General features: G+C 51.6%; 1 protein-coding gene across 3 annotated transcripts; it reads left to right on the top strand.

Annotated features, from left to right (window-relative positions):
* Nucleotides 1-1318: 1318 nt before the first annotated feature.
* Nucleotides 1319-21471, top strand: PATL1 (PAT1 homolog 1, processing body mRNA decay factor). 3 transcript variants are annotated; one of them, XM_074954599.1, is made up of 19 exons: nucleotides 1319-1454; nucleotides 4046-4157; nucleotides 4448-4662; nucleotides 4773-4847; nucleotides 6032-6226; nucleotides 6877-6978; nucleotides 7535-7624; nucleotides 7902-8122; nucleotides 8235-8324; nucleotides 8583-8766; nucleotides 9157-9280; nucleotides 9672-9769; nucleotides 9932-9991; nucleotides 10676-10824; nucleotides 12236-12395; nucleotides 14936-15091; nucleotides 16686-16777; nucleotides 19569-19718; nucleotides 20218-21471. In XM_074954599.1, the coding sequence occupies exons 1-19, from the start codon at nucleotides 1440-1442 to the stop codon at nucleotides 20237-20239; spliced, it is 2310 nt and encodes a 769-aa protein (XP_074810700.1). In that variant the 5' UTR covers nucleotides 1319-1439; the 3' UTR covers nucleotides 20240-21471. The 3 variants fall into 3 exon arrangements, with proteins under 3 accessions (XP_074810700.1, XP_074810699.1, XP_074810701.1); XM_074954598.1 differs by having other exon boundaries at nucleotides 4770-4847; XM_074954600.1 differs by lacking the exon at nucleotides 7535-7624 and having other exon boundaries at nucleotides 4770-4847.
* Nucleotides 21472-21786: the final 315 nt, after the last annotated feature.

The following is a 21786-nucleotide window of genomic DNA, read 5'->3' as shown; positions in this document are numbered from 1 at the left end:
CAATTTAAAAAAACAGGGGGTCTCATCACCAACAATTAATTCTCCTCCCCAAACCAATTATATCCCCCCTGTTTCACACACACACCCCCATCAATTTTGCCTTCACATCTGTTCTGCCTCCAGCCTCACCTCTGCCCCTCCTGACTGGGGGAGAGCTCTGCTTGCCTCCTGCAGTAACCCTGATTCTCTTCCCCAAGAGGTGGGGAAGTGGGGAAAGCAACCAATCAGAAGGGGATTCTCCCCACTGCCCCAGTGAGACTGAAATGTGTGCCCATCTTCGAAATTTTATTTGTTGGATCTGTGCCCCTTCGTGACCCAGCACACTTTACTCACTGGCTGTAACAGATAACAAGGGGATTCCTGCATGAGATAAGCCTCACCGTTTGCTCTGGTCCTCCAGCTCCCAGACTGACTAACAGCCCGTACTATCTAGTATCACCAAACATTGTCTCCCTAAGCCCTAGCCTGGGGTAGGCAATCATAGGAGTAATTGAGGACTCCACCTTATAAAACCCAAAGAGAGAGGGTGTGTATGACAATAGGTAGACATAGATGAGAGAGAGAGGAGTGTATGGAGATAGAGACACAGGAGGATTGGGGGAGAGCAGCCCAAGGTTTGCTTAATTCACTTATTCGCAGCAATGGTAAATAATAATACCACTCCCAAGGGCCTGGGGGGGAATGCCGGAGGAGCAGGAAGATGACCCCCGGAAGCCCTGTTTGAAGGAAGACTTGCAGGAGGCAGGGGGTCACCTCAGGACAGGGGGTCCCGGAGAAGGGCAGGATGAAGTAAACTTGGGGTGGGGTAACTGAGCGAAGGGCTTCGGGTGCGTGAACTCTGCCCATGCTGCAGCAGAGCTGCAGGGGAGCGTGGCACAGGGGTGGGGGTCCCCAGGTGCGAGGCCTCCTGGCAGTGCCCAGCGGCCCCCGCAGGGACCCCAGCCCAGGGGTGGACGATGGGACCCAGGGCCCTTGGCTGGGCGGCTCTGCCCTTCGGGGGAGCAGGGCTTTGGTGCCCGCCCCGGTTTTGTGGAGGTTTTGTGCCCCAGCTGGTGAGGCTGCCCACAGAGCTGGGGCAAAGCAGTGGCGTTGTAAAGCTGGGCCTGTCAGCAGGGAGGCCTCCCCCAGCCCTCAGTGCTCTGGTCAATGGGAGAGGAAAGAGACACGGCCCCTTTAAGAGGCCACAGGCAGGGAATGAGACACTGTCCCTTTAAGACACCTCCCCAGGCACTGTTTCTTTAATAGCAGGGGCGGGGCCGCTAGACGTATTGCGCCTGCGCACCGGGTCTTTCAGGCCCCGCGGATGGGGGGGACTTGCGCGATGACGTCATGTGCGTGTTCCTGGACGCGACGGGCGCGTATCGAGGGGCGGGGGCTCGGAGCCGGAGCGGGGGCTGCGCTGGGTCTCCCTGGCGGTGGGAGTCTCCGCGCCGCTCACCATGTTCCGCTACCAGGTGAGGGGGCCGCCCGGGCTGCGACCTTTGACCTCTGACCCCAGTCCCTGGGTCACTTCTACCCTCGCCCAGAGCCCCAACTTCCTCCTCGGTCACGGGGGGTGTGGCGGTCACGGGCTGGGGGGGCACGAGGTGCTGGCGGGGCTCGGGCCGGAGGGGGGCCTGCGGAGGTACGGGCCGGAGGGGGGCCTTTGTGTGAGGCATGGGGTGGGGTATGTCTTTAGGGGAGATGGGGCCGTGGTGTGTGTCTGCGGGACACGGAGTTCTCGGGTATGGGCCCGGGTGTCTGTAGGGTGGCATAGGGCTCGCAGGGGCACAGGGTTTGGGGGGCAGGGGCTGGGTGTGTATCTGGGCGGGCTCGGGTCGGGGGGGGGCATGGGCCGGGAGGGTGTCTGGGGGGGGCAGGGTTTGGGGGGTACGGGCAGGGGAAGTGTGGGGGACATGAGCTGGGGTGTGTGTTGCGGGGGGCATAGGTGGGGGGGATGTGCTGGGGAGGGGATAGGCTGGCATGTGTGTGTCATGGGGGGAAGGGGTTCAGGGTGTGTGTCTGGGGGGTGCATTAGCTGGGTGTTTGGGGGGCATGGAGTGCTGGGGGGTCTCTAGGAGGCATGGGATGGGAGGAATTTTTGGGGAAGTATGGGCTGGAGGGTCTTTGTAGGGAGGGGTGTGCAGGAGGCATGACTTAGGGATGGGTTTAGTTGTGAGGGCGATGGGCTACAGGTCCAGAGGAGCCTCTATTGCAGGGTGCATGGTCAGTATGTGACAATGGGGGTTCTGTGTATGTGGAGAAGGTAAGAGAATGCCAAGGGCATGGGTCAGAAAGGGATGTGGGGTAGGGAGTTCTCTCTCTCGGGCTGGGGACTATGGGATGCTTGTCCGAGGGGGACGCCCTCCCCCCTTGGAGTGGGGGTGAGTGGCTGAGAAGGTCACACTCAGTGGGTGCCCAGGAGGCCTCCCTGCGCGGGAGCTGTTTGGCGATGGAGGCTGTTTCAGAGGGGCAGAGCTAGGTATGCACTTAGCAGGCTGGTGCTTGGAATGCTTGGCTAAGGTGATTGCTTGGTATATGGGCTCTGCAGGCTGGGGGTGGGGGGCACACACATGGAGTAGGAGGCTCTGAAGTTAAATGTAGAGGATGTAGGCTGGGTAATCTCTCAGAAGGGGGCAGCATGTCGGACTGGCTGGGGCTGCCTCTATTAGGTGGGGCTGCACAGAGTGTGGGCTGGAGTCAGAGACTCTGTGGTATAGGCTGGGGATGCCATGTAGGGTATGAGCCACAGCCATCCCGGATTTGATCTGTGGTTCCTTTCTTAGGGAGGTAGATATAGGATATGGAGGGGACATGTCTCTCGGAGCAGGAACTACCGGGATACAGGCCCAGGGGCAGCCTTTCTGAGTATAGCGTGCATGTGGGGTATGTGTGCCCCAGAACTAGATTCAGATGGCTACTCTGGATATGGGTGCACCAGGTTGGGATCAGACATTAGTTCGGGAGGATGCCCAGGATGTTGGCCCATCAGATTGGGCTTGATGATGGTCAATTTTATTCTGTTACATGCTATGTTGTTTGAAGAGTTATGTGCCTGGCTGGTGGGGCCCTGAGAGTGGAACAGCTTGAGGGAGAACGTGATTGAATGGAAGGTATGGATGGGGTAGCCATTACGAGTTCGGGAGCTCAGGCAAGGGGCACACTTGTTTCTTACCTAGCTGGCTTGGGTTGGGGAAAGCATTTGAGTGGACATGCTTGGTCCATGTTGGGAGGCATGGGTACATGTGTCATAGCTGTAGGCTGTATTTGTTGCATGGTGTATGTAGAGTGTCTTGTTTGAGGAGGGTGCATGGGAGGACTATGGTGGTGTGCTTGGTCTGTCGTGGGTGGGTGGGGGAAGAAGGTTCCTTCTATCCCTTGTATTTATCTGGCTCCCATCACTCTCACAATCTTTAGTGTATTTATCCTTGTAGCACCTGTGTGAGGCAGGGCTGTGCTATTATCCCCTATGCACAGATGGTGAACAGGCCCCGAGAAACTAAGTGACTTGCCCAAGATGTTATAGTAGCAGAGCAGGGAAATTGATCCCAGACTTGCTCCCTAATCACTGGACTATTGTCCTTCCACTCATGCTGTCAGAGGAGGTGTGCTTGAAATGGGATGTTTATCTGTGGGGTGGCATTGCCTCATCTAAGGAGGCATGCTTAGTAAAGAAGGTGTGTGTAATGGGTATGTGGGAGGTGAGTGATGCCTTAGTCTGTGCTTGGGCAGAAGTACCTTGTCTGATGGTCATGGGTGCAGTTTGGATGTGGGGGGGTGTCCTGGGACACACTTGCTAAGGGGTGACATGCCTTGTCTGAGGAGTTACATTTAGTGTGTGCTGGAGGTGATGTCTCTCTTTTTCCTCTGAAGGGCCACATTTATGATGTGCTGGTATAGGGAAATGAGACAATCTCCAGGAACGGGTTCAGACAGACAAACTCGGCGCCCCAGCTTTGGGCATGAGGTGGCTGAGGGGAGCCCACACTAGTGATGCTGGGAGGGCAAGTAAAACTGTGGCATATCTGGAGGCCTGCTCATTGTTCTCTCTTTGCTCCTTTCCAAGTCCCTGGAGGAGTGTCCTCTGGATGAAGATGAAGATGCCTTTCAGACCCTGGGCGAGGAGGATGAAGATATCGACCAGTTCAATGATGACACGTTTGGAGCCGGTGCTATTGGTGAGAGCTGCATCTCCCATTCACTCCCCTTTCCTCCTCTCTGTCCCCAGCTCTCCTTCAGGGAATGCCATATCTGAATGGAAATCCCTTCAATCCTGCCCTTAGCCACCCCACCCTGCAGCTCCAGTTCTGGGTTGCTCCACCCATAGCTTTGCTGATGTCCCTCAGTCCCGAGCCGCAGCTTTCCCTGCTGTTCCAGTCCATTGGTGCCTGGGAAATGTAATTGTCTGTGAAATAAATAAGTGGCACTAAGGTGCCAGCCCTGCTTCCTTTCTGTGGTTCCTTTGCAGATGACGACTGGCAGGAGGCACATGAGCGGCTCGCAGAACTGGAAGACAAGCCTGCGACAGCTAGAGAGCTGGAAGATGGGGCGGTCAGTGATGAGATGGACCTGCTGGGGCACCATGAGGAGAACCTGGCTGAGAGGCTGAGCAAGCTGGTCATCGAGAACGAGCTGGAAGATCCAGCCATCATGCAGGCTGTGCAAACCCAGCCTTCAATGCAGGTGAGTGCAATATTTGTGGGGGTGGGGGGGCGGAGCCTGGCTGCATAGAATGGATGGAAAGACAGGAGAGCCCTCTCCATGATAGCTCATCATACTCTCTTTTACAGCAGCCAGGAGGCCTCAACTCCAGCATCTGGGATGGATCTGCAGTTCTGAGGCGCATCCGAGGACCGCTTCTCACTCAGGTGCTGTGTCCTGTCTCATTACTAATCCTGCAAAGGGAGCTCAGAGTCTTTCGTGGAGCCATTTTCCTCCCATCTCAGGAATCCCTTTCCGGTGCAGAGCAGAAGCTTTTGCCATCTCCAGGAGCATAAGATTTGCCAGTTCTGTGTCCCATTGCACTGAATCGGGCCACTAGCCCTTTTGGTCTGGTGTGCTGCCTCCTGTTGCTCAGATGAGGCTGTTGCTGGTTGCAGATGCATCAGAGAAAGTTGCAGTTTTCCATAATGTACTTCTTAGCTTATTGTATTGCACCCCATGCCAGGTGAGCGATTCCTTCTTGAGCTCTGTGAAAGCCAGCTTAGACCCTGAAGTATGAGACTTTATTTACTCCTGAAGAGCCATTTTGCTCTGTAAAGTGACTCTAAAATAGTATTGTGGACGGTGGGCCAGCACTTGCTTCTTGCTGACTCTAGATCAAACGTGATCTATTCACGAAAAATAGTCTTTTAGCTGCCAGCTCTGCCAATTTCATCTTGGATCTGCGAGCCAAGCTCGGTTGTTTCCTGCTTGTGTATTATCCCCAGTAACCCTGCCCCATTTGAGAGATGTTACAGGAGTAGTTAAGTTGATGTGAACTCCTCACAATAAAGATTCTGCCATCACAACTTGGCTAAGAATGCTGCTGCTTGAACCAGAATAGAGTCCAACTAATTCGCCTGAATCTGGGCTGGCTCTGCAGGGCTAGTCAGGCTAAAAAGTGTCAACAATGTGTCTATTGCCATGAAAGGCAGCAGATGGAACAATAATACGTAGCATGCAGTTCTGTTCTCCCTGAGTCTCTCAGTACTTTGCAGAACTTGCTAGTGACAGATGTGGTGACTTGTTCTTTGCTTTGCAGTGAATCCGTGGCAGAATCCCAGATAGAACTCAGTCACCTGACTTCCAGCATAGGGTTTCATACTCTAGGCCAGGACTCCTGCCCACTAGATCATAGCTGCAGGTGACACATTGAAGCTCCCCAGAGAGCATTTGCTTTCCTGACCATCCTCCCCCTGTTTCTCATTAGGCAGATTTCCTTGCTCTAGCTGTGCCGCGAGTGCCTCTGTTCTCACTGAGCCTCAGTGCGTGCTGGGCTGTGCCGCTGGTAACTACACACAATTCAAAGTAGCTAACCACTGGCTGTTTTTTCCCCTCCTCCCGTGTGCAGGAGGTGCCCTCGGTGTCTGTGCTGGAATATGCTCTGCCTCAGAGACCACCACAGGGCCAGGAGGATGAGCGGGACCTCTCGGAGCGGGCACTGCCCAGGCGCTCGTCCTCCCCAGTCATTGGGAGCCCCCCTGTCAGGGCTGTCCCCATCGGCACCCCACCAAAGCAGGCCACCGTGCCCAACTTCAACCAGCAGGTACCTCTGCCCCTCACACTTCTCTGGCAGGAGGTGGATCTGGTCACCATGGTTTCAGGAAAGGGTGGTGTTTCCAGGAAGAAGCAGGGTAGAAATGGGAAAGAGAGACCCCAGAAGGTGAAGACCCTGAAATTTTTAGGGCCGCTTAAGGGAGCCTGCCACTAGCTTTTGCCACCACACAATCTTTAGAGTAGCAACATAGCTGAGTGCGTGCCTGGATGCTGATAGGTGGAGAAGAGATTAATGGTAGGGTGGGTAGGCTTGTCCTCTTAGCCGCTCTGTCCTTTAGGTGCCACTACTGTGCCTGGAGCCTACATGATCCTCCTTCATATGCTGCTTTCACATGCCAGCAATTGGCAGACGGGGAGAGACGTGGCATTGCTGCCTGAAACCAGATGCTATCCAGCCAGAGTCTCCTCCAGAAGAAACAGTCTGAAGATGCTGCTGCTGCTGTGTGTACTGGGGGGGTTCCCCCTCTACCACAAGATGGGGGAATTCGGGGAGGTGGAGGGGCTCTACCATATGGCACACTGCAGGCTGGTCTGATAACTCTGTGGGAGGAGCTGCCTGGCAGATGTTGGCAAGGAAAGGGGAAGCTAGTTTCTAGGACTAAGACTAGTTCCCTTGTTTTGGTTTCCCCCTCCTGATAGATCCTGTGTCCGAAGCCTGTTCACATCCGGGCCCCGATGCAACAGCGTTATCCTTCCCCCTACAGCGAGAGGATGTCCCCAAACCAGCTCTGCAGTGTCCCGGTACGGAGTGTCTCGTGCTCTGTGTATTCCCAGCCTGACCCCTCACTCTCTAGGTCCCCCGGCCCCAATAACTGTCCCTTCTATCATCCCAAAAGTCTGTTTTCCATCAGCTTCACCCCTGAGCCTCTTACTCTGTCTCAATAATCCTGAAGTCCTTTCCCATAACCATCACACTTGTCCTCTGATCCCTCCTGTAATGCCATTCCCTTCCACAGATCCAGGCTTCTGGGTCTAAACTAACTTTTTCTTAAAGGGGAATCATCTGGTGTTCAATGTTCTGACCTCCATGTGTCAACTAGAGATCCCCCTTTCTGTATCTCAGCACCTCTTTCCTTTTCCCCGTTCCTCTCAGGCCCGGGTGTATCCCACGTGCTGGAAGCTCATGTGCCTATCTCTTGGCCTCTCTGTCACTGATCTGGGTGTAACTGTGGTCTCTCGTTTTCTCTCTGATCCGAATGTATCTGGAGCATGCACCTGCTGAATGTCCATGTTGGGTTGATTGGTTCTTTGTTTAGAATTAGTGTTTCCTTTTTGCTCTTCCATTTTCTTTCCCCAGAATTCCTCCCTGCTGGGCCACCCGTTCCCTCCCAGTGTCACTCCCGTTTTCACCCACCTTCAGAGAGCGCAGCTTCTAGGAGGAGCACAGGTAAAGCTCTGACTATTCCCTCTTGTTCTCAGTCTTTCCTCAACAGCATCTTGTGTGCGCTGCATTGTCCTCTGGTGTCTGTGTCGTCTATTCTGCCTTTGCATGGCTCTCTCTGTGCTGCTCCTTCTCAGACAGTTGGTGGTGGCTCCCATTGCCTGCTCCCCCGGATGACTAGAGCTGTGCCACTCAGTCTTGTGTGTCCCACTCTCTCTGTCACAGTGGTAACGTTTGTGGTGGTCTCTCTCCCCCCACCGCCCCTTCACCCTCATCTCTGCAGGCTGGACGAATGTCTCCCAGCCAGTTTGCTCGTGTCTCTGGACTCGTTGGCAGCCCCCTCACATCCATGAACCCCAAGTTGCTTCAAGGCAGAGTTGGGCAGATGATGTCTCCAGCCAGTGGGTTCCGTGCCTTTTTTGGAGCGCCACCGCCTCCCGCGCCACCGCCATCCCAGCAGCAGCAGCACCTCCCATGTCCTGGGTCCCACTTGCAGAACCTAAGGTACGACACTTATCCTCTGTCTCCCATCATTGAGCTCACTGCACTGAGTTTGAGAGTCTCTGTTGACTTTCTCCGGAGATGACAGACCTGAGGTTACAACTCTTTTCTCTAGGCCTCACCCTCAGATGTTCAGACCAGATACAACTCACCTTCACCCGCAGCATCGGCGGCTCTTACATCAGAGACAGCAGCAGAACAGGAAGTGAGTACTAAAATCGCCTACATTCGGGTGGGGAGGGGTAATGAACTCCACTGCGGGAAGAGAAGATTCACCTGGGTTCTAGTGCCAGAGAAAGAGGGTATCACACACACCCCCCCTTGGGGGTCTCCTAGGAGTTCATGCTCCGCACAGTCAGGCGTGGCCTCTCAAGAGCCATCCTGCAGTGCAGGCCATTATCAATGTGTCCTCTCCACTGTGCCCTTTCTGTATCTTCTGAATTTTTATGGATCTTCCCACCAGCCAGCACCGTAGTCTGAATGGCTCGGCGGGGGACCGAGTGGGCCACCGGAGCAGCCATCAGGAGCAGCTGCGGAAGGACCCCTATGCTAATCTCATGTTGCAGCGGGAAAAGGACTGGGTATCAAAGATCCAGATGATGCAGTTGCAAAGCACTGACCCTTACCTGGATGACTTCTACTATCAGGTAAATGCTTTTCACTCACTAATCAAGCCATCCTGACCTAGCTTCCACCTAGGGATGAGCTTGGCTGTCCCAGGGGCTGCTGGCCTAGTGTGCTAATCCCTTGTCTGCCGTACCTGCACCCACCCGATAAGTGACTGCTGGGAGGGTGGCTGCAGCTGAGCTCCCAGTATGATGCTCTTAGCTGGCTCTGTAACTGTGCTTCAGCACTCCCCCTTCACCCCCTACACCTGTGCCCCTACACTGTCTGCATCCACTCAGGCTGGCTTGTCAGCCCTATCAGCTGCGGGACTGTGTGTGATGGCACACTGGTTCTGGGGGCCAAGCTGCCCCTCGTCTCTCTGTGCTGGGATCCTAACCACCACCACCACCACCTCCTCCCTTTTGTCTCAGAATTACTTCCAGAAGCTGGAGAAAGTGTCAGCGGCAGAGGAGATGCACGGCGATGGCCCCAAGAAAGAACGTACTAAACTCATCACACCCCAGGTGGCCAAGTTAGAGCATGCCTACAAGCCAGGTAAATGTCCCCTCCCTCAAACCGCATCCTGGGTTGGGGAAAGGTAGGGGGGTACATGGGCCAGCAGGGAATTGACAGACCTGTGGTGATGTATTGGTCGTGAAATAGTATCTCATTTTCTAACCGTAATGCTCTTTTAATGGTGGAGGATGGTTACCTGTCATGGGGCTGGGGGCAGAAAGAACCGCTGTCGACTCGATCTGGAGATAGCTGGCATTGGGGACAGCTGCAGGGATTCCTTGGGGAGGACAGGGAGAGATCAAGGTTCTCTGGGGCATTGATGTGGAGGCAGGGTGAAGCTGGAGGAGACTGAGTGTAAGATTTCTCTGGGGTGGATAGAGGAGCAGAGGCTTGGGGCAATGACTCCATCCACATTCCTCTGTCCTTGCAGTGCAGTTTGAGGGCTCGCTGGGGAAGCTCACAGTCTCCAGTGTAAATAACCCCCGGAAAATGATTGACGCGGTGGTGACCTCCCGCAGTGAGGACGATGTAAGTAACGGCAGATGTGGCTGCCCTGCGCAGTCTGGGCTCTTTCTTTCCACCCGGGGTTCGGTCCTCCTCTCTTCTCTCGCTCCACTCCCCATCCTCTCCTTTCTGACACTGTTTTTTGTTCTGTGCTCCACCTGGGCCCGCCTCGCTCTCTTTCCCTAGGAGACGAAGGAGAAGCAGGTTCGAGACAAGAGACGTCAGACCCTCGTCACCATTGAGAAGGTGAGTGTGAGATGAGGTGTCCCCCCGTCCCCCCCGAATCAGAATATCAGGATTGGACGGGACCTCAGGAGGTCATCTAGTCCAACCCCCTGCTCAAAGCAGGACCAATCCCCAATTTTTGCCCCAGATCCCTAATTGGCCCCCTCAAGGATTGAACTCACCACCCAGGGTTTAGCAGGCCAATGCTCAAACCATTGAGCTATCCCTCCCCCCCTTGGCTCCACAGCAAAGCCAGTGCTCCAAGGGAGCTGCCAAACCCACGTGCAGCGGCTGCCCCTTGGGGCTGGGGATATGTTCCCAGTAAGCCATGGGAAAAGCGATTCCCTACACACCCCCTTCCCAGATCCCTGTGCTGAGTTGGGCATGCTCCTCACTCTCCAGGCACTGCCTTATTTCTTGCTCTAATCGAAGCTCATAATAAACATTGGAAACACCTTCCCTCTTTGTTGCCTGCTTCAGCAGCCAGGCCAAGGAGAGAATGGTGGAGCTTATCTAGGCTGCGGCTGAGGCACACTGGCAGCTTGCTGCCGCCCTTGCTGTACCCACTCTCTACAGGGCTTGCTGATCCAGCAGCACTCTCTGGTTCCGAGTCTGCTCGGAAGGCAGTGGCTTCCTGTCCTGACTAGCTGTGGGGGATAGCGGGGGTACCTGTGGCTGGCTCTGATCTGGCTGCGTGTCATGCAGACATACAGCCTCCTCCTGGATGTGGAAGACTATGAGAGGCGCTACCTCCTGAGCCTGGAGGGGGAGCGGCCAGCCCTGATGGAGGAGAGAAAGCAGAAGATCTGTGACATGTATGACAATCTGAGGGGGAAAATGCCCGGCCAAGAGAGGTGAGGAACGTGAGTCTGCTACTGCACAGATCTGTGCCACCCCCAGCCTCGTTGCCCCACCCATGTGTACAGAAGGGAGAGGACTGTGGAATTCTTCCCTCATTTGCTTCGGGATGGGGTGAATGTCTACAGTCCATTCCCCATATCCACATGTGTGGGGCCGCCCCCTTTCTAGTAACAGGCTCACTGAAACAGCAAGGGAACTCTCCTTTGGGTGCTGCCCCCCTTCAGTTGGAAAGGTGGAGTAGGAAGAGACCGAGACACTTGGGGAGGCTTGTGCCCAGTCCTGCCTGGAATAAGGCCTCTTCCCCAGTTTATATGCGGGGTCGGTTCTCTCCCAGGAAACATGGGAGAAACCAGGCAGGGGACCAACGGGCCTGGGCTGAGGAGGAAAGTGTGACCATGGCAGCCCTCAGATCAAGGATTTTATTGCTGTGGGGCCTGCACCTTTAGTCCTTGGGTATAGTGAGCAAAGCTTTTCCTATGCAGAGAAGTTAGACATGTATTTCATGGGCATGGAGGGGTGATGCTGCACGGGCCCTGGGTGCAAGGGGGTGGGGCAGGGGGCAGTGCTGCACGGGCCCTGGGTGCAAGGGGGTGGGGCAGGGGGCAGTGCTGCACGGGCCCTGGGTGCAAGGGGGTGGGGCAGGGGGCAGTGCTGCACGGGCCCTGGGTGCATGGCTGGGGGTGCTGCTGCATGGGCCAAGGGTGCAATGGGGGTGGGGGGGGGAGTGATGCTGCACTGGCCTGGAGTGCAAGGGAGGTGGGGGCAGTGCTGCATGGGCCAGAGATGCAGGGTGGAGGTGGTGGTGCTGCACAGGCCCTGGATGCAGGGGGTTGGGGTGGTGCTGTGGGCCAGGGGTGTGGGGGCAGTTGCGGTGCTGCACAGACCCAGACTGAGTTATAACTCCTAGCAAACCATTGAAAAGTTCTCCCCCCTTGGTTGCTTCCCAGCTGTAACTAGCTCTGTAACAGGGCAGTATGGTTCTCTTCTCCTGCCTCCCTTACAAAAAACAAAGTTCACTTCAGCCTTGTAAATGATGAGCAGCTAACACATACAGGCAGGACTCAGCATGGAAGATGTTATGCGACTTTAGCTACAGCGGTCATTATTGCCCCCGTTGTTATAATCTACTGAAAGGAAACTTGAAGGCATGAAGAAGCATTGTGTGATGACTTTTTTTTTTTTCCTTTTCTCTCTTTCTCCCCCTCCCCTCCATGTGCTTCCCTTCAGGCCAGATCAGTGATGCTTTTGGGAAGGTGTCCTTTCTGGCTGGGGAGAGGTGACAATTAAATGCAGACCCATGTTACAGGGGTGTGGGATTTCCTGTGAGTCCTTGCATATACCCACTGTGAACTAGGGGGTCATTCCTATATCTGGCTATTGACAGTCCGAACGTTCTCTTGGCAGGCCGAGTGACGACCACTTTGTGCAAATCATGTGTATCCGGAAAGGGAAGCGTATGGTTGCCCGGATCCTGCCCTTTCTGTCCACGGAGCAAGCGGCCGACATACTCATGGCAACAGCCAGAAACCTGCCCTTCCTGATCAAGAAGGATGCTCAGGATGAGGTAATCAAGGAGGCTGTGGCAAAAATAACTTCCCCCTCAGGTTGTTGGTATGAGTTGTGTGTCTCTGCATCTCAGAGGTAGCGTTGTCCAACGATCAGAGCAGGGGACTGAGAATCTGAACTCATACCTTCACTCTCTGGCTCACTGTGTGAACATGGGGAAGTTGCTTTGCATATCTGCAACTCCATGAATGGGGGTAATAACTGACTGGTCTATATGTAGTATTCCTGGCCTCATATGGGTTTGTGAGGATTCAATATTTAATGTTTGGGAAAGTGCTTTGAGATCCTTGGACAGGATGGTCCAGTTAGATATGCAGATGTTCATTGTGCGCCCATTTTCATCACACACTTAACTCCAAGAAATTCCCCCTCTAGATTGAAACTGGCCATGATTGCCCAAAGCTAGAAAGTGAAAGCTTGAGAAAAGTCCATTCAGACAGTTAGCCTATTTCTTTCCGTACTTTCTTAGGCTATGTCTATACTAGAAACATTACAGCGACATAGGTGTGGTGGTGTCACTGTAGTGTAGACACTTACTATGGCAACAGAAGGGGTTCTTCTGTGCTATAGTTAATCAGTGAGAGCTTAGAGGTGGGAACTGAGTTAATGAAAGAATTCTTCCATTGACCTAGCAGCGCCTATGCCAGGCCTTAGGTTGGTTTATCAATGTCACACAGGGCATGACATTTTTCACAGCCCTGAGCAATGTAGTGAAACTGGTCTAACTTTGAAGTATAGACCAACCCTAATAACTATTTACCTCTTCTTGCTTTAAAGGAGATGGTGGGGGAAGGAAAAGTGGACTCGTTTCCTTGGTTACTGCTTTGTGATGTGTACAGGCAGCCTGACTATTATTTGTTTTACAGTAGCACTGTTAGGTTTGTTGGTCCTGTCTTTTTCTGGAAAACTCTATGGACTACTAGAGAACTAGTAGGGTTATGACATAACTGGAAGGTCTTTTGGGCAGCAATCATCCTGTTTTTGTGTTTATACGTCTCCTAGCACAATGACCTCTGTGCTACCATGATACAGATAATAATCCTCAGTATCAAGGAAGAGGGAAAGAACTTTTGTTAAACTGACCATTTTGTTTTAATTAATGCAAACACTTGTCAAATAATTGAGAGAGAGAGAAGTTTTTGGAAGACTCAACACCCTCATTCCCTCAACTGAGGAATGAGAGCACTCTCACTTCAGTTTTCTAGTCCTCTAAGGAGACATCTAGCAGAAACAGGAAAGACCAGTATTTCTAAGGTAAAAAGACGAGCTGGAAAATTTTTTTAAAAGTAAACAAGAAGTCTTTCAGACCTTCTTCAGACTTTTTTTTTTAAATAAACGAAAAAGGCATTATTCCAATCTTCATTTTCTTTTAAAATACAGTTTAATATGGAGAAATTCTCAAAAATGGCTGAACTTAAAAGGCCGGAGTTTTTTCCACCCTCTGAAGAAGTGTCAGCTGTTTTACAGGACACATGGAAAGTAGTGGAGCTGAAAATTCACTTCTGCTTATGCAAAGTTCACAGTTTGATCTTGGAGTTTGTTGTTTATGTGGCTGTGATGGAGAGTAAATACATAATATCACTTTCTGAGGGGCTAGAGGGAGTCTCAATTTCCAGGTACCTGGTCGAAATCCTATGGAATTAATAATAGTACAGGGCTTTAATAAAGTAATAGAGACCAGAGTGAAATCACCAGTGAGGCCAGTTGTTTGTTTTTTGCTGATTTTTTTTTTTTTTTTTTAAAAAGGGAAATGAAAAGATCTCAAACTGTAACTTCAATGTTGCATTTACAAGCACTCAAACGTCAGGAACTGTCAAAAAACCAGGTCTTGGAGTAATGTTAGCCACGCTGAATGTGAGGTGCATTTCAGAGTGCTAGCAGGATCAGGTATTGAGGGCGCGTGCTGTGCTATAACCCCCTGAAAGATTCAGAGGCCAGGCTTCTGTGCAAAGAACAGGAATCAGGAAATAAATCAGATAAAATAAGAATCCTCCCTGGACATTGACCCAAACCCATACTGAACCAACTCTTTTTCTGAGGCTGCCTCAGAACAAAACGTCAGCAACAAATGGAATGAGGGAATATTAGTAGCATGACTCCTTTTGTATTGCAGCAGCAGCATGTAGAAGCCTTTGGTGTGATTGGGGCCCTATTGTGCTGGGTGCTGCACAAACACATAGACAGTTCCTTTCTTCAAATGGAGACAATCTACATAGACAAGATTGGGTGGGAGAACTTAATAATATGTAGCCATCCCTGTCTCATCCTGGAGGTGATGCTGTCACTTCATTCCACGCAACCAAACATCCCATTATTACTTTCCCTTCAGTTCCTGCCCGTCTTTTCTCTCTCCTGTTTTGTTAACCATCTCCATTCTGTGTCACCTGGATAACTGGATTTACTCAAAAAGGGAACACCCTTGCCCTGCTCACCAATAGGAAATGATACCTGGATTCAGTCGGATGGCCCCTCCTGGAGTGTGGGGAGCTGCCTGCCTAGTCACCTGTCTGTGACTGATGTTGCTCTTCTCTCCCTCAGGTGCTGCTGTGCCTGTTGAGGCCATTCTCTCTCATTCTCTATCATCTTCCGTCAGGGACGGTCACCAGCCTTCTGCAGCAGCTAGCGAACCTACCTCAGAGCGCCACGGCGCCAGCACCTGCCAACCTGCACCTCGCAGCTGTGCTCCAGAACAAGGTGCCTACGCCTGAGCTATTGCTGAGCACCGTGAGAGGCTGCAGCATCTGCATACTCAGTCCCTTCACTGCTGGGACCCAATTAGGGTATAGACCCATCTGGTACCCTCAGAACGTGAGAGATGCTAGAGACACTTCCCTTGAGTCTGTCCTTTCTATTTTTAGCTGGAGGGTACCCTCATTAGTCCAAACACCCCCCACCCAATAGGAGAACAAGAGAGCTGGTCCCCTTCTCCACCCAGGCGGTGTGGAACCCCCATAAATGTGATTCCTGAACCCAGGGACAGGCCAACAACTCGTTGAGAGGCCGCCCTTTCTGACCAGCAGTTTCCTTGGCAGGAGAGGTAGCGTTGAGCTAACTGGCACTGAAGTCTCCTGCGTTGAATTGCAGCAACAGGGGTGGATGAGCAAGGCGCTAAAGGAATGGGACTGACTTGGGGAAAGGGAGTAAAATCTTCCTGCAGAGCACTTCCATTATCTCCCCTCTCCTTGCACTGCACAGCCAGCTGCGGGGTGAGTAGCTTTAAATGAGCTGAGAATTGCATATCGGAGTGAAAGACACCTTAGAAGTACCACCAGTTGGACGTGCAGATGATAGGAGTCTTTCTCCTTGTGCGTCTCGTCCTCACAGTAGGGTCTGTTTCTCTGGTCTTCACTGCTTTTGCTTTAATGGTAGATAAGGCTGTATAGCACTCCTGGGGCCTGCAACATATCAGTTACTTTCTTCAGGATTCATTTGGATCCAGAGGAGAATTAATGTAAAAGAATGAATCCTGGAATTATATAAGCTCGGCACCTCCAAAAGCATGCTAAACAGATTCTAGTGGCTCTCCAACCAAGGCAATTAATGTGCCAAAGCATGATGGTGCTGGCTGGCACAAAGGGTACTGGGCAGGCTTGGGAGCAGCATGCTGTTCTGGGGCAGTGTGCTGCAAAGGAGGAACAGTGCTATGGGAATTGTAATTCAATGCAGGGGCTGTACAATCCTTGCTGAATCTGGGAATAGGCTGCTTCTGGGCAGTGGGAGTGTCTGCTTTGATAAACCCAGCACAGCAAAGGAACCAGAAAAGTATAATGGGGCTATTACAGACAGGAAACCAAGAAGCACATGTCCAAAAAGCTGAAGGGAAAGAAGACATGCTGTTGTAGCAAGGCAACACCTCACGTTTCCAATCCTACCCAGTGTCACTCTTGCACAGTCTAAGGCTAAACATGCTAGGCAGATGGTTTGTGTCTTAATCTGACTTTTCCCTCTCTGTTATTACTAAATCTTGTATATAGGGGTCCTGGTCTATTATTAGGGCTCCCAGGTGCTGTGGTAATACAAATAATAAATGAGACTGCTGGGCTCTGGAAACAGTGCCTGTGCTGGAGTAGGCCTCACAGATACTGGCTGCAGTCAGAATGGGCACAGGGAAAGTCAGAGGGCCATGAGCAGAGGCCAGGAAAGGGGAAGTGAAGGCTTCAGACCTAGGAGTGGGAACTGTGGTCGTATAGCAGCACCAGGAAGAGAGAAGAGTCTGCCTGCTGTGGGTGAGGCCCACAATCGTCCCCTCCTCCATCCACACGCTGTCTTACTACTTCTCTCTCTGCAGTTTGGCCTGTCCCTGCTGTACTTGGTCCTGAGTCGTGGGGAGGAATTGCAGAATTCCAGTGCTGCTACGGAGCTAATGCAGGACAACCAGTGGTGAGTTCCAGCTGCATCCCTTAGCTGCGTCCCCCCCTTTGTGGACAATGCATATTGACCAGTGGTGAGCAGAGCATACCCTGGATCAGTGTAGACACTGAGTAATATGGCCTCCTAACAGCAGATGCGGCTTGGTCTAGTAGTCAGAGCATAAGATTAGGAATTGGAACAGAACCCACAACTCCCCAGCTGGAGGAGGGATCACGCTGTGAGTTGGCAACCTGCTACAGTAATTCCAAGCTTCTTATTGGTGTCTTGCTGATGGGGGTCTGTTACTACAAAGCTCCTGTGTATTCAGGAACTGATATTCAGTGGTTCTTTCTGGGCCTGCTTTGGAGTTAGTTGTGGAGAAGGTGAGCCTCACTGAAGGAGTCTAACTTCCTCCTAGGAAGGGGGACACTTCCTGGCCGCCAGGGGAATGTTCTGCATTAGAGTCCAGAGAGCCACAGAGGCACCCCAGTGACGGTGCATAGTTTTGCTGAATGCAGTCTCTGCCTGAATTATGGGACTCCAATGGCTGAAAAGGATTTAATTTCATAGAGGGAAAACAACTGAACATGAGCTTCTAGTGTGATGCAGGAGCAAAACAGGCTAATATGATTCTTGGATATAGAAACAGCCGGGAGGTGATTTTTCCATCTTTATATGGCATTGGTGAGACAGACAGTGGAACACTTTCTGCTCTTCTGATATCCACATTTATAAAAAGGATGTTGAAAAATTAGAGAGTGCTAAGAAGAACCACAAAGAGCTGGAGAAAATGCCTGATAGTGAGACACTTCAGGAGTTGAATCTGCTTACTTCAATCCAAAAAAGTTCAAGAGGTGACTTGATTACAGTGTATCCGCACCTTCAAGGGGAGAAGATACCGGGTGCTACAGGAGTCCGTCATCTATTGGAGAAAGGCAGAACAAGAACCTGTGGCTGAAAGTTAAAGCCAGAAAAATTCAACTTAAGTCACAATTTTTAACAGTGCCAGTGATTAACCATTGGAACAGACGACCCAGGGAAGTGGTGGATTCTCTATCTCTTGATGTTGGTCTTCAAATCAAGACGGAAGACCTTTCTGGAAGATGCTTTAGCCAAACACAAGTTACTGAGCTCAGTACAGGGGTAACTGGGTGACATTCTTTGGTTTGTGTTATGCAGGAGGTCAGACTAGATGATCTCCTCGTCCCTTCTGGCCTTATCCTCTATAAAGGGCTTCACCCACCCACCAGCCCCTGGGGTTCAGTCTGGAAATGAGAGATTGGTGGTCAATTGTTAAGGCACTGGGTGTGGCCAAAGTGGTGACCAGTCTGGACTCAGATGATTCCTAGAGTTCTTCAGAGTCAGCCACTATTCATTAGCTGACTTCTTATAGGCCAGCTAAGCTGTCTCTGGGAACTGAACTGTGGCCTGCATACCCTATTGGATCCTCACATGGGAGCATGACTGAGTGATTGCTACTTCTCAAACAGTCTCCCAGTGGCATTTTGGCCAAGTTGGTGGAGGCTTTTTGAGCTTTTTCTAGTAGGAACCATTGCTTAGGGTTTCACTATCACATGATGGTGCTTCCTTCCTGCTTCTTGACACTTACCCTCTTTCACTTTTTGTTTGGCTTTGGTTTCATTAATGGCTGCGTGGCGAAAAGTTTCTTGTAGGACTGGCTGCACCTCTGCCCCTTTCTGGTCTCTTTGAGTGCGTTTACCTGTCTTGGGGTGGAATTTCACCCTTCTTCCATGCTTAGACTAGGCCCTGGGCTATAGCACACTGTGTATCCGCTCTGCTAACCCAGCAGGTCCAGCTGCTTTGGACACTTGCAGTTTCTTATCTTGGGGGCATCTGACTAGAGGTGAATAAACTGACCATCAAGCCTCCTTAAGCCAAAGTTAACTGGAGGAAATTTTAACAGGAGGAACAAAGCTTGCAGTAATTGCATCGCTTGTGTGCGCCCACATCTTTGCTACTTGTGTCGGCGGTGCACGTCCTCACCAGGAGCACTTGCACCGATTGAAGATGGCTCCTGAAAGCCAGCAACAGCCAATGTAAGCAAGACAGTGTCTACACTGATGCTGTGTCAACCTAACTTCATTCACATTGATTCTATGCTGCTCATGGAGGTGGAGTTATTAAGTTGTTATAGCAGACAAATTATGTTGGCGGGAGCAAAATTTTAGTGTGGACTCTTAGTTAGGTCAACATGAGCTGCCTTGTGTGGACCTTACTCTGTAGTGTAGACCACAGCTTAGTCTGGTTCCCCTGAGCAACTTTACCTCTCTTATCCTTCTTGAGAGAATCCCTTTCTAAATAGCTACAGTCCTTTTTGATCTGCCATGTGCATGGGCCTCTTCCTGGTCATGATGATGTCTCTTAATGACCCTCAGTTGTTTGCAGAGGAATGGCTTATCAGGAGCCATTCTGTTTCCTTCCTGCTTGTTTTGCCTTGTCTTCTCTCTTAAACTAAACCAATATAGTCATATAGCAAACATCCCAATAACCAGGTCAACATACAGAATTAATAAATTATTGCAGAGCATCTTCAATTTGGTCACAACCGGATTCCTCAGTGAAACAGACCCTATATACCGTCAAAACCTTGTTGAAACTGCCGGTCTCTATCTGCTGATAGGAGGTCATCTCACAGAATCTAGCTGGTTTAGGAGAAGCCAATTAGGCTATCAGTAGAACTCCCATTCCTGTGCTTCTTGTCATCCACCTTGACCGCTAAATCCTGCCTGGGGTTGATGCAGGGAAGCTCTGTCATCTTGCCACCTACTCACACCTTCGTCTGTGCCCTTCTCCTTGGCAGGACGGAGCTGATGTTCATGGCAACCCGAGAGCTTCTGCGGATCCCTGAAGCAGCGCTGGCAAAGCCAGTATCCACCCCCTCTAACCTGCTGTCCCTTTTTTCTCGCTATGTTGATCAGCAGAAGCTGAACGTGCTGGAGACAAAGTTGCAGTAAGTCCCTGTTTCTCATCTGGTTTAGTGCTGTGTTTGCTGTCCTGCTTCCCACGTGTAATAACAGGGAGGGGGGCAGGGAGTTGTGCAGTGGCAGTGAGGATTTGAGTGACGCTCAGCAAGTGAGGAACAGGGAGTCAGGCTCTGTCTGGAGCTGGGTGGAGGTCAGATGCTTGAGGGTGGGGAGGAAGGAGTATGGCTGGGGAAGAGGTGGCCAGGAGATATGTAGAGTTAGAAGGGTGTGGAGGGGGAGATTCAGGAGTTCAGCCCCACTCTCCACAGTTAAACCATCAGGGATTTTAGGAGAACAGAAAAGTGGGAATTGCCAATGCTGGACAGGCAGCGATGAAGACAAGTGAAGGTGGCGGGGATCTCAGTGGTGTTAGATGAGGCTTGAATGTCTGCATGTGCTCCAGCCAAGGAGGGGACACCGATCTCCATCACACCCTAGTACTGCGGCTATCTAACTCTCTTGTTCTCGTTTCCTCTGCCCTGCCAGGTTAGTGCAGGGGATACGGTAGGAGGTCTTGACAGGTCCTCAATGCCGGCTGCCATCCTTGCCGCCGCTGCTGCCGCCGCCACCACCACCACCACCAGAGGATTGCAGTGGAGGAGGGGAGGCAGTTGCTCCTCTGAAGCAAAGCCTTGTGGGATTTTTCTCTTGGATATCTGGCACGGGAGACCTCTTTTATGCTCTGTGAACTTGGTTGGGTGTGTGTTTGGTTTGTCCTCCCACCCTTCGCTGCTAGGTTGCAATTCGGCATGTCCTTCCCGTTTCCCTCTGCATCTTCACAACAGCTGCTGCTTTGTCCCAACACAGCCCTGTCTTCCCCCACCTACCACATTCAGGCTACTGAGGGAGTGATGAGGAACCCACCCTCTCCTCCTTCCTGCCCCCCTGTCAATGCAGAATCCAGATAGCCAGGGAGACAACTAGTTGTGGGGAGAATCCCCATGCGCTCTGGAAGGTGGAGTTGGGGGCCTAGAGAGACATCTGTTGTCCAATGTCTCCTAAATGTTTGGAGGGTGTGACTTTTAGATGATAGGATCAGAGGGACAGTCTTTCTTCAATCTTTGCTCATTGGCTAAAACGTGAGAATCTGCTGGCTACTCCCCACCCCCATCCAAGCACTGAGATTTGGTCCCACCCCTCATACTGCACAGGGTGGGCTCTCCTGTCCCAGCTTGTCATGGGCCTCTCATTCTTTCTGAAGTTGCACAAGCTGGGCTCCCCTCTGCCACCCCTCCTAGTCCTATGACACAGTGAACACACATCTTTGCACACTTGCCTCGTCTTCCTGAGAATCATTTTGCATCCCTCTCTCTCACACCTGCCCCTTGGGTCAGGCCCATGCTGTCAAGAGCCCTCCAAGACAATAACCAAGGGGCCTGGCTTTGATCCCTAGTGGATAGAGCCGCTAATCTGAATGAATTTTCCATACCCAACCACTGCTAGATCCTGCTGTTTTGCTCCTTTTGGAATGTGGTGGGGTTTTTAATCTTACTTTGCTTTTAACAACAAAAATATTTGCACATGTAGGTATTCTACAACCAGTAAACTCCTCCCTATTAATAACCAGCTGCCGCTTTCTCCTAATCCCTCTCCCCAAAGAATTCTCCCCTCCAACCAAAACCACCTCCCCATAACTCCTCTCCATACCCACAGTCGCCCCCCACCCCACACCCTCCATTTCCCTCACAACCAATTGAGTGGACCGTTCTTTTATTATATTATTCCTTTTTTGTGCTTCCCCCTCCCTCCCTCCCTGTTTTTGGTTCTGATGAAAATAAGTTTCTAAATTTACATTTTTATAGGGTATTGTAAATAAAAATGAATTGTATACTTGGGGGAGAGTAGAGTTCTTCCTTCCACTTGGTGGTCTTGTGCCTCTTCGAGCTCTCTCCATCGTCCCAAAGTGCCTTCCAGACAGGCTATCAGCAAATATCTCTTACCTCTAAAGCCTGAGGTGCAGAAAAGATTTTGATAGAGGGCTCTTTAATCTAGTGGACAAAAGTATAGCAGTATCCAAGACCTGGCACTTGAAGCTAGACATTTTCTGACTGAAAA

The sequence above is a fragment of the Natator depressus genome, chromosome 6, assembly GCF_965152275.1.
Source record: "Natator depressus isolate rNatDep1 chromosome 6, rNatDep2.hap1, whole genome shotgun sequence".
Lineage (NCBI taxonomy): Eukaryota > Metazoa > Chordata > Testudines > Cheloniidae > Natator > Natator depressus.
This window is presented reverse-complemented; position numbering and strand designations above follow the sequence as displayed.

What these genes read in the sequence shown, in the direction of transcription:
- PATL1 (XM_074954598.1), top strand. An exon ending in TGGATGACTTCTACTATCAG is followed by an intron (nt 8,767 to 9,156) that starts GTAAATGCTTTT and finishes CTTTTGTCTCAG; the next exon opens with AATTACTTCCAGAAGCTGGA. An exon ending in AGAAGGATGCTCAGGATGAG is followed by an intron (nt 12,396 to 14,935) that starts GTAATCAAGGAG and finishes TCTCTCCCTCAG; the next exon opens with GTGCTGCTGTGCCTGTTGAG.